Genomic DNA, 12,676 nt, shown 5'->3' with positions numbered 1-12,676 from the left:
ATATTTTTACAAACATCGAAACATAGGTCGAAACCTGGCTCAGGGGCAAATAAACCTTTACTTGCAACTGGTTGTTTGATTTTTCAATCTTTTCAGATTTCCACAGTTGCTGTTTCGCAGCCATGTTCAAGATTTTCTTCTGAACTTCTTCAATATCCTCCGTCAGTCCCATCTGCTGCAGATCGCTCACCGTACAGGAATACTCCAGAAGAGGGCTGACAGGCGTGGTGTTAGCCGTCACTCTAGTAGCATTGTTGAATTTTCTGAGTGTTCTGCCAAGATAAACGGCTGTGTGTGGTTTGATTTCCCCACAACATTACCCATTTGATCGTTACGATTTAAGTTATTAGTAATTGTAATCCCTTATTATTTAGTTGAATTTTCAGGCTTTCGATTTGTATGATTTGTCGAGTAACCGAAATTTCGCCGCCCGGCTAGCCACGCGGTCTAACGCGCTCCTTCCCGAGCGGGAAGGCGCGCCGGTCCCCGGCACGAATCCGCCTGGCGGATTAGTGTCGAGGTCCGGTGTGCCGGCCAGCCTGTAGATGGTTTTTGAGGCGGTTTTCCATCTGCCTCAGCGAATGCGGCTTGCTTCCCCTTATTCCGTTTAAGTTACACTGTCTCCGCATACGCTTACACCATAATCACTCGCCGGCCGCTGGTGGCCGAGCGGTTCTGGCGCTACAGTCTGGAACCGCGCGACCGCTACGGTCGCAGGTTCGAATCCTGCCTCGGGCATGGATGTGTGTGTTGTCCTTAGGTTAGTTAGGTTTAAGTAGTTCTAAGTTCTAGGGGACTGATGACCTCAGCAGTTGAGTCCCATAGTGCTCAGAGCCATAATCACTCTACCATGCAAACATCTGGGGTTACACTCGTCCGGCATGAGACGTTCCCGGGAGGGAGGGGGGAGGGTATTAGAGGAGGGTGAAGGAAGGGTGGGGGTCCAATGGGGGCTGAACCGCACAATACTCCTCGGTTCCGTGTAGGGCGGCGGTGGGGTGGGTGGACTGCTGTGGCCTGCTGTGGGGTTGTGAACCACTGAGGGCTACGGCGTGGACGAAGCCTCTCCGTCGTTTCTAGGTCCCTAGTTTAAATACACAATACAAATACAAAACCGAAATTTAGCAGATCACTTTTAGTATGTGGATGACCTCATATTTTTCATTATTTAGAGTCAGTCGCTGCTTTTCGCATCATACAGATATCGTGTCTAACTCATTCTGCAATAGGTTTTGATCATCTAATGAGTTTACAAGACAGTAAATGACGGCATCATCTTCAAACACTCTAAGAGGTCTGCTCAGATTGCCTGTCATGTCGTTGATGTAGAGGAGGCGCTTGCAGAGGGCCTGTAACACCGCCCTGAGTTACGCCAGGTATTACTTCCGGTTTACTCGATGACTTTCCGTCAGTTAGTGCCAACTTGACTCTTCTGACACGAACTCACTAATCCAGTCGCACAACTGAGGCAATACTTAATAGACACGTAATTTGATTAGAAGTCGCTTGTGCATAACGGTGACAAAATCATTCCGGAAATCTAAAAATACGGAATCAATTTGACATATTTTGTCGATAGGACTCATTACTCCGTGACAGTAAAAAGCTAATTGCGGTCGCTAAGTTCTGTTTCTCACTACTGATTATAACGCATTGTGCTGTTACATCATCAGCTCTGTGACACAAAGAACGTGCATTAGAGTAGATGGAACAGGCTTTCATAAAATAACAATGTTTGTAGTAGTTGTGGTGTCAGAAACGTGTAGGTTATCACATGAGGCTACATTTACAACATTTTTAAAAATAACCGAGTCCCAATTGATACATGTGCAGAAGAGACATAAGACCGCAAATATGCCCTTTAATAAAAGCATAAATCGTAACTAATTTTTTTTCCTATATTGCATTCAGATTCCCCCCCCCCACCCCACACACCAAAGGGGGGGGAGGGGCTGGATGGCAGCAGCGTAATATGCTGCTCTACAGCTTACAGAAAAGTTAAAAAACGATGAGAATATAAACAAACAAGAAGAAAGGAAATAAAAGAGTGATATTATAAAAAAGTGTAAAATGGCAGAAAGTTGTGGAATTTAAAATATAAAAACACTGCGGTAACGATGCGGATGAAGAGACACAATAAGCAGACAGGCTCAATTTAAAAAAAAAGGCGACAATCTGGTTTCTGTTCGCACGAGATAAAAAACACAGTATGGTGGCTGTTCGCAACACTGACAGGGGACGCACAACACTGAACAGTCACTTAAAACAGCACTATACAGGTGACACGGCGGCAGATGGTGGAGGGGGGGGAGGCGTGAGGACCCGCACGGATGAGGGGGGGAAAGGGGGAGGAGTGGAAAAGGAAAAAAGGGGGAGCTGATGGAGGGAGGGGACATAGGAAAGGAAACCTTGGCTGATGCGACGGGTAGTGGGGAAAGGCAGAGGAGGCGAATGCAAAAGAACTCGGGGGGGGGGGGGGGGGAAGGGAGGCAGAGAGAGGTTAGGCGAGGAGAAAACAGGAATGGAAGGGGGGGCGACTGGGGAAAGGACAGAGGAAAGGAGGTGAGGATCAGAGATGATAGGAGGGGTAAATGGAGGGGGAGAGGGCAGCATCCAGGAGGGGGAGTTGATGGAAGCCACTTTGGGAAAGGAGATGAAGGGTGTAGAGATGGAGGGTAGGGCGGACACAACGGTGAAGGCGCGGCAGGGGGCGGGGTTTGGAGAGGAGAGGAGAGGAGAGGAGGAACCAGGGGATGAATCGTAACTAACGGTGTTACACATATACTGGAGAAAGAACTATTTTGACAGCAGGAGAGGAAAGAAATCGTTTATACGACATTCTAAATAGAGAATCAGAGAAAAAATAGTTAATGACAGTAAACAGTATTGACAACGATTACACGCAACGTGAGAGTGCTGTACTAGATAAGCCCAATGTTATTGCGCTTGTTGTGAGAGGGCTGGACTAGGTAACCCCGATATTATTGCGTTTGGTCTCTGGTGGCCGTTTTCGGAAACACAAGTGCGGTGATTGCCAAGTAAAGGGCATCGAATTGCGAAAGATTTAAAAACAGCTGTGCATATACTGTCAGGTTGAAATATCGCGATTAAGACTCTCGGTAAGCCGACAGAGCGCTCTCACTCCCAATTGCAATAATACTGTGGTCGACTAATAGGGATTGTCTGTATTCTAACGTACTTGTATGGCATTTGTGTGCATTAAATATAACATTCTTAAATCAAATTTATACACAGCAAAAACTGTTACTCATACAGTTTACATAACTCTTTAAAATAATTTTTATCACGCCTTTATTAACATCAAATTGCCACTGGCTCTCTAACTGTAATGTATTTCGCCCACCAACATCACAGATGCGTCAGGAAAATGTGCAGAAGTCAGCACAAGTGTCAGATAGCACCAGGATCGACACATCGGTAGTTAATCGAAATAAGCCTTGCCGGCCAGGGTGGTCGAGCGGCTCTAGGCGCTACAGTCTGGAACCGCGCGACTGCTACGGTCGCACGTTCGAATCCTGCCTCGGGCATGGATGTGTGTGATGTCCTTAGGTTAGTTAGGTTTAAGTAGTTCTAAGTTCTAGGGAACTGATGACCACAGCAGTTACTTCTCATAGTGCTCAGAGCCATTTGAAATAAGCCTTCTTTTACCGCCCTATTCTTTCTGTTGGACAAAAGAGTTGATTGTGATAACGTGTCGAAGTGTCTTTAGCAAGTTTATAAACAGTGGTTAACAAGATGCAAGGGCGTGGCAGAATATGCCAGAAGAGGGCAGCCATTTCGTTTCAACAAAGTCACCGATTATTATTATTTTTTGTGTTTGTGAACACCGGACCAACAAACGCACAGGAAAGTCACAGCACATTCTAAGGCTGTAAAGGACAAGGTTCGTACCTCCAAACCTGTTGCTTCGTTAAGCAACTTAAGTAGGACAACAAAAATTTCAGACTGGTAGTGGTAACTGATAAATATTTAACAGAGCTTCGCGCTAGGCATGTGTATACAAAGTTCAGGAAAAATTGCGTCACATGAGCCATACCACACAACTGCATCTCGCCTGGTGAGAGCACGCAGAGCTATACCAACCCCATGGCTTACCAGTTTGCCCTCCCCACAGTGGGATTTTATATACTTAGTAGACTACTGCTGCGTATAGTTTAAGATACGACGAGATACTTCTTACCTTCACGAACTGCTGTCGCCGAAATAATTCGTGACTTTGAAGGACGTTTTTAGTTTTTTATTGACTAGCTATTTTATCCCCTTATCACTTAGTGATAAACAAGCTAATATTTGATACAAATACATCGTCTTCCGCGACCTGTGGCAGGCTCATTAAAATCCTTCCGAATGACTGCCGCGTCATCTTGTAAAACACTTAAAATACTAAAATAAGCCGACGTTTCGGCCGTCGTGTTCCGAGGAAGGCCACTGAATGTGCGCCAGACTGTCGGCTGATTTTAGTATTTCCAGGGTTTTATAAGATGACGCAGCAGTACAGCAAGAAGCCATTCTTCTTTTTAGTTTATGCTTCTATCTGTTTTTGCAGTAGTTTTAATCACCAAATTCAGGAGCAAGATTGAGGGCGTGATAGGTAGTATTGTCTATGATAATCTGAAAGAATACGTGACTGGTGTGGGAATGTATGGAAGATGAGTCTGATTGGTTCGGTGGGTGAGTAAGAGACAGAACTGCTGAGTGAATGAATGCATGCATGATTATGGATAACAGAATGTAAATGAATGATTAAACGGATTTAAAAGAATGAGGATGAATCATGGACTGAATGAACTTGAATGATGGCATGAACGAGCTCCAATGAAGAAATGAATGAACAATATGAATAAGGGAATAACAATTAATGAAGGAATTTGAATAAGAGACTAACAAGTAATAAACAAATGTGAAAGACAGAAAGACGGAAAGATAGAATGAACAAACATCTATACCAGATTGAATTAATATACGAACATGAATGATGCAGTAAATTAATGAACAAGAGTGTGTGATAGAAAGAAAGAACGTGAATGAATGCATGATCGTGAGTATCGAGTAATGTGTGCGGACATAACTGACTGTGAATAAATGAACAGCAGTTGCAGAACGTGAGTAAATTTCTATGAACAAAAGAATATGTAAATCGGAGAGTCTTACCATGTTTGTGGCAATATTGAAATTTATTTATTTCATTAACAGTACAGAGTAACCCACCGCCTTGAAATTTAAGGTGGGTCGGATGCTTTTGATGCTAATAGCAAATACTTCTCATTGTTACAGTCTTATTGGTATACAGTTGTTAATGCTTTTTTTAAATAATATAAAGATCATAATATATAAAGATTTCTCTGAGGTTACAGCGAATTGAATGCTTCACAATTGTTGAAATGGTTCCATATAATTTGTTACTACCTAGTTGATGAGAATATAATTTAATCTATACAATACAAATGTCAAAGAAAAATTTAAAAAATAAAAAAAAATGTAACACAATGAGTGTGGTTAAGAATAATTTGTAATATATAGAGGGAAGTGATACGGTGTATTTGGATGAGTAATACACTCTAAGTAGCATGTTGGTTAGTAATGGCCTATTTCTATTTCAGTTCAGAAGGTCTCGGTACAACCTCGAGCTATTCTCATCTGAAATGAATTGAAAATAAGCGTAAACCGTCTGTCCACAGGCGCCGAAGAAGCAGGCCCCCGGGGTGAAGAAGCCAGCAAAGGCAGCGAAGGTGGTGTCGGCGGTGGCGCGCGCCAAGCCGGCGGCGGCCGCGAAGCGCCCGGCGACGCCCGCGCCGCCGCTGCGCAGCAAGAAGCACCTGCTGCGCGCCGGCGCCGGCGCCGCCTCCGCGGCCACCCCGCGCCAGAGGGCGGTCGCCGCCGCCGCAGCCGCCGCCAAGAGGCGCGGCCCGCCGGCCAAGCGGGGCCCGGCCGGCGCCGCCGCCCCCGTCAGGAAGCCCCAGCAGCAGCAGGCTGCCAAGGCGACCGCCAAGCCGGGCGGACCCAAGAAGAAGAAGCAGGCGGCCGCTCCCAAGGAGGAGCCGCGGCCGGACTCTGCGGACCAGCACGCCCCCGAGGCGCCTCCGGCCCCAGAGGCCAAGGCTGCAGGACCGGAAGTGGCCGCCCCCGCCATCGCCACTGCCACTGCCGTACCGGAACCCCCGCCGCGTTCTCCGGCTTCTCCCGCGTCGAGAAAATCGCCATCCAGTCCGCACCAGGCTGTTCTGGAAGGCTGCCCCGTACCCTCTGACGGAGCGGCTTCTCCCAAATCGCCGCCCCTCTTTCTACCCCCGCCGGCCAGCCCCGGTGACAGTTCGAAGCCTAAAGGGAAGGACAGCTCTGAAGCGAGAACCAATCAGACTGTCCCTTCTGGGAAATCGGCTCCAAAAAACGCCGTCTCCGCTAAAGATAGCGCCTCTAGAATCGAAAAAGTCTCTTCCCTGTCCAAGACTTCGGCAGCAGACAAGGCTGCGCCACCGAAGTCGCCGGCTCCGGAGCGGTCTGCCCCGCAGAAGGGCTCCGGTGACAAACTGAGTTCTTCCTCCAAAGTCGCAGAGAAGATTAGCAGTCAGTTGCGGAGCTCGACGCAAGACAAGACCAAAGTACCGCCCGCAGAGAAGTCGGGGAAGAGCTCCCCTTCGGATAAGCTGAGGACCAAATCCCCCACGGCGGATAAAGCCGTGTCGCCTCGAGTGTCCCCCACGACAGGTGTCGCGTCCCCGAAATCGCCAGCCGCTTCTTCCAATAATCCGCCTTCGCCGGCTAGCGACGCCGGCAGTAAGAATGCGAAAGAGCCGCCTCGTGAGGATCCGGCGAGGCGGTCCGCAGCTGCGGAGACGGGTGCGGCTCCGGCCTCGCCGTCCGGTGCCACCTCCGGCGATAAGTCGAGAGAGCAGCAGTGGGCAGACACCGTCCACCTTCCGGAGTCACCGAACAGGACCAAGAAGTCCGGCGAGAGTGACGGGAACGCGCCCAAGACTACGGCTACCGTGGCGACCAACACCTCGCCGACGACCTCGAGGAAGTCCACTAAGGAGTCCGCGGAGACTGTCTGCGGCAAGAACAGCGGCGGGTCCTCGCCCGGGACGGTGGCGTCGTCCAACACGGCGACTGGAGGAAAGAGGTCGCCCACAGAGGAGCCGACTGCCGCCACTGCCAAGTCGACAGCCAATGCCGCCACCAACACGGTGCCAAAGAAGAAGTCCCTCTCGTCGGCGACGAGTGTGGCGGTGCTGGCGAAGAAAGTGAAGAGCCGCGCGGACGTGGGTACGCTGGCGCGGCCGCAGCTGCCCGACACGGCGCCCTGCATCCAGGAGCTGCTGCTCATGGCCACGCAGGCCATCAGCGCCTACACCGAAGGCGACGACGAGGAGGACGACGACGCTGCCGCCAGGCGCGGCTCCAAATCGTCGTCCAGTGACGCCGGCGGCAGGGCGAAGAGGTCGGACAGCAGCGCCAGTGACGGGGAGAGGAAGAAGCACAAGAAGAAGACCAGGAGGAAGAAGATGCTGCTGCTCGCGTCGGACTCGAAGAACTCCGCCGGCGGAGTGGGCGGTAGTGCTGCCGCCGGCGCAGAGTCGCGTTCGCAGTCGTCGTCCCCCACCGGCAGCCCCTTCGGGAGTCCCGGCGGCAGCTGCAAGCCCGCCTCCAAGAAGAGCGAGCTCAAGGACAAGATCATCGCCAAGATGGTGGCCAAGAAGGCAGCGTCGCTGCTGGGTGCGGCGTTCGCCAGCAGCATCAAGAAGGGCCGGCCGGAGGAGAGCGACGGCGCGCCGGAGCAGGCCGAGCCTCTGGAGTACTCCGTGGCTGCGTACCCCGCGGTGGAGGAGGCGGCGGCGGCGGGCCCCAAGCCGTCCTCACCTTCCCACACTGTGGACGCCAGCCCAGCATCACAGGCAACCGACCCCCAGTCTCCTGCAGAACCTGAGGACCGCAAGCCCACAGCTGCCGAGGTAAGGTCCACTACATTACGTCAGTCGTAATCCCTGAATACCAGGAGACGGACCGCTGACATTTCGAAAAGAGTCAGCGATATACATCTTCAACAGTGTACTTCATGCTGGGGCCCACATTCCTAATAAAAAGGTCAAAAGAAGTCATTTCTCCGAAGAGGCTGTATGTCTGTAATATACTGTGCAAACGGTAACCGTTGTCAATGTATCACAGTGGTATACAGAAAGTCTAGACTAACAATTTGATATGACACTTGTGATCCATCAAGCTGAGAAACGACGTCAAATCGACCTACGATACCTACCTGACCTACTCGCTGCACGAGATTTCGGCAAAAATCCTCCTCGAATATTAAAACCCTCTTGTTATTGCACCTACACAATGCAAAATTGACATTTGCGTTAATGTTACCTCACTATTTTGTGAATTTTAACAGCATGAAGTTGACAGTTAAATCTTTATCTTTCTCTGGCCTCCTGACTACGAGACGCCTGTCCTTGTAAGGTTTGAGTTTGGCTCGAGTCGGGAACGTAATTACGCTTCTCAAAATTCGTTGAAGGGGGGTTTTTTAACCACCCTCACAGGAAAGACTAACTTACTGATACCAACGACAGCTGGTGCCATAAGAGGGCCATAAGATGTTAAAAATCCAGCGCAACGCTCATACGCTGCAGTTTAGGTGGCTTTGATAGACCAATTTCAGGTTTTTTTTCTGTTTTCCGACTTGGTAGATCACAAGTGTCTTATATCAAATTGCTGACACTGTGCTACGCTGTAAACAGTTACGGTTTACACCTTGTGTTTTAATTTCCACCATTGGCGAGTTTCAACCGTGAGATACTACGTCCGATCACATGCGTGAGCACGTGTTAGCTTGAAAAACGCCATCTGGTCATAATTGACCAACAGCAGAAAATCAAATGCAATACAGGAATACAACTTCTACGGGACTAGCTCTTCCTTTAAGGTCTGTACATCATTTAAGTGCAACACAATGAAATATTTAAGGTGTTAAAATGTACTTCTATTACAGTGATAACTTCTATGCAGTGTGAACAAAAATTTTCGGTATCTGATGCGCTCTCCCTTCGATCCAGCCTGCCCAAAGATGTTTGTAACAAATTCTGCGTCATGCATATTTTCGGTAGAAAATATTTTCTTTAATCATCCAAACCGAACCGATAAGGGTCATCAGGTACTCTCTTACATCGAACGAGGGTTTGAAGCATAGAGTTCGAAATTAAATTACAGTAATCTAGGATAGGACAATTTTAATACACTACAATATAGTACCGAAATCAGTTGAGCGTCTGGAACTGCAGCTTGAGTAAATTATACAGACTATGAACTAATGAAGGTAATACTGGCAGTACTTGTACTACTGCAGCTGCTGGCATTAATGGTGATGATGATGATTATGATGATGATGATGATGATGATGATAAACAAAAAAGACAGTGGCAGATATGAGAAGAATGTATTGGTATACAAAATGGATGTTTTCTGATGTACCGAGTTAAGGAGAAAGTAAATATAGGGAGATTGCATCGGCCAAGAATACTGAGAAATGAGGCAAATTGGGTTCGAAACTGGGATGTACAAAGCTAATGAGTGCATACAGACAATCCTTAATGTTGCTTTAGTAGATATGTCATTAACTGTCTTCTGAAGGTGCTGAGGTTATTTAGTTGTCTAATACAATGCGGGAGGTTATTCCAGAGTCGGGTTCCTGCTGCTGAGGACGACTTCCAGAATGCCGCTGAACGCTGGAGTAGGACAGAAAGAATTTTGCTCTGACGAGAGCGGCAGTTTCTGCCCTGTTGTTCGGACAGGAGCGTTAAGGTCAGGGAGAGAAATGGCGGACAGCGTACGTTGATAAGACAACAGAGAAGGCAGAGGGTACGGAAATCTCTGCACTTGTCAGCACGCAGCCAAGATAGCTGTGTATATGATGATGAAATATGATCAAAGAATCGAACGTCACAGATATAACGAACACAGGCATATATAACAATTTCCTGGCGCCACGAGGTTCCCTGAGAAAGGCCTTGCAGGATAACGTCGCTGTAATCGGTAATTGCAATAGTAAACGTTTGTACAAGTTTCTCTTTCAGGTCACGAGGGGAGAGCTTTTCATATTTTTGTAGGGCATGAAGAGATGCTGATGCCCTCTTGCACATTGCAGTTACGTGCTCATTCCAATTTAAATTTTCGTATATTATTACTCCTAGACTCTTTGGTGAAAGAGAGACGTTGATATTTGTAGCGTTTAGGATTAAAGAAGGTGGGAGGACTCGAACCTCAGACGGAGGAGGAGCCGCACGGATCGTGACAAGGTCCCCCCAGGCCGCGCGGCTACCCCGCGCGGCCGTCAGCGCAGACATTGGACTGTTGATGACACGAAACATGTTGCCTGGTCGGGCGGGTCTCATTTCAAATTGCATCCAGCGGATGGACGTGTACGGGTATGGAGACAACCTCATAAACCCATCGAGCATGCATGTCAGTACGGGACTGTTTAAGCTGCTGGACGCTCTGTAATGGTGTGGGGCATGTGCAGTTGGAGTGATAAGGGGCTCTTTATACGTTTAGATACGACTCTGGCAGGTGACACGTACGTAAGTATCCTGTCTGATCACCTGCATCAATTCATGTCCATAGTGCATTCCAACAGACTTGGGCAATTCCAGCAGGACAATGCGACACCCCACACGTCCAGAATTGCTGCAGAGTGGCTCCAGGAACACTCTTCCGAGTCTAAACACTTGCGCTGGCCACCAGACTCCCCAGACATGAACATTACTGAGCATATCTGGAATGCCTTGCAACGCGCTGTTCATAAGAGATCTCCACCCTCTCGTACTCTTACGGATTTATGAACAGCCCCGCAGGATTCAAAGTGTCAATGCCCTCCAGCACCACTTTTAGACATTCATCGAGTCCATAGCACGTCGTGTTGCGGTGCTTCTGCGTTCTCGCGGGACCCTATTCCGTATTAGGTAGGCGCACCAGTTTATTTCGCTCTTCAGTGCACGATATCACCCATACAACATTCAGATAGTGCAAAAACTCAGTGCAGACGACCTCATAAACAGACTACTCTTTGCAGAGAATTGAGGGAACTCGAAACGATAACCCAGACCTGTGCCACAATCTGATCACGAGCGACACCGCGTGGTTTTGTGTGTCAGGCTTCGTTAACAACCAAAACTTCAAATAGTGTTCAGGAAAAAATCCTGAAATGCTTCATCAAACGTCATATCCGTCAGAAAGTAGCAGTGTGTAGCAACGGATTGTCGTTTTGAACTGTTATTTTAGCAGACGATTGCGGCAGTACAATTACTATGAATACAGAAAGTTCTGTTCACATGTTGAACCATATCCTTGTGCGGCAGGTTGCTGATCGTCATGTAACTGCAAACACATACTTCCAACAAGACGAGGCCACGTGCCATACCTCGCGGCATTCCATTAACTTGCTACATAACATTCTTCCTGGTCGTCTCATCCCCAAATATGCGGACATTTGCTGCTCTCAAAGACGCTCTGGCCTTCCGGCGTGTGATGGTTCCTTTGGGGCCATTTGAAACTTTAGATCTCCCGTTGTCGCAACGGCGAGGTTATTTATGTTTCGTCCTATAGAGAACAGTGATTCCTTCTTTTGCAGTCCTGTCCACACGCCTTTCCAGTTAGAAAAATGGGTAGTTTTGGCGGCTAGGAAAAACTGTAGCGGAAACTATCCACATTACACATCCGTGCAAGTCCCATCAAAGTATCTTTCAATATCAAGTTAGCTGGGAGATTAATTGAAGGATAGTTTGCGAGTAAAAAGTTAAATAAATTGTGACACGTTCGACAGGGAATTCCGCGAAGCCCGTGATAACCGCCAGTTTCGCCACTCACTTGCAGTCATACTCACTCGTAATAGCCAGCTTATGGTAATCAACCAAACCCGTTTCCAGTAGGATTATCTGTGACAGAATCCTCTCTCAAATGTTACACAGTTTGAGCATTGCGATGCTCAGTTTGCGGTCACGCCTTGTATAACATGCCACGCGCAATTTGACAATGCAGAAGCTACAGTTTACATATTAAAATCGGAATTTCACGTGTCCGTCTTTTTCGCACGTTCGCGTCCACTTTGCGGCACTTGACGGTCAAGTTGCAACCATTATTCCGTAAAACTTTTACATTTATTCAGAGCTACTTATGTCCACGTCAGAACATAACCGCTGCTGAGATTCGAACAGACCTTAGGCTCTCACAAAGCGATTCTCGTAGCATACAAAGTACGCGCGAACGTACTGTCCTCTGATTGGTTGTTACACGTCGTAACCAATGCTGTATTAGTATTAAAGCGCGCAATCACGCGTCTTTTACTTTTGACAAATCACAGCTTAATAGCATTTTCGGACAGTTTATCAAAAGAAAGAATTTATAAATCTACAAATAATCAAGTAACTCCCTCTTTAAGTAACGAAATTATTGTAGAATGTCTCTTGTTTTCTCAGTCCCATAAACTGACCAGTTGCACTTTATAATTTCCCCTGAGTATGATGCACTCTCTCAGTACACAGTTATCACGCTCACATATACTTAATTAATAGACACAATAATATTTAATACTTCGCGTTCACGCCATCATTGACAATAATAACTAAACAAATTAGTCCTAATTAATGAAAGTCGCAATAATTGCAGTAGT

At 47.7% G+C, this 12,676-nt stretch overlaps 1 protein-coding gene across 1 annotated transcript in view; it reads left to right on the top strand.

The window, feature by feature from the left end:
* LOC126210005 (mucin-19-like) overlaps nucleotides 1–12,676 on the top strand; it is a 282,532-nt gene that overhangs the window by 106,600 nt on the left and 163,256 nt on the right. The window contains exons 3-4 of the mRNA XM_049939112.1: nucleotides 5,700–5,796; nucleotides 5,908–7,970. Coding sequence (XP_049795069.1) covers nucleotides 5,700–5,796; nucleotides 5,908–7,970 — 2,160 coding nt within the window. The remainder of the gene's footprint in view (nucleotides 1–5,699; nucleotides 5,797–5,907; nucleotides 7,971–12,676) is intronic.

Source organism: Schistocerca nitens, chromosome 10 (genome assembly GCF_023898315.1).
Source record: "Schistocerca nitens isolate TAMUIC-IGC-003100 chromosome 10, iqSchNite1.1, whole genome shotgun sequence".
Classification (NCBI taxonomy): domain Eukaryota; kingdom Metazoa; phylum Arthropoda; class Insecta; order Orthoptera; family Acrididae; genus Schistocerca; species Schistocerca nitens.
This window is presented reverse-complemented; position numbering and strand designations above follow the sequence as displayed.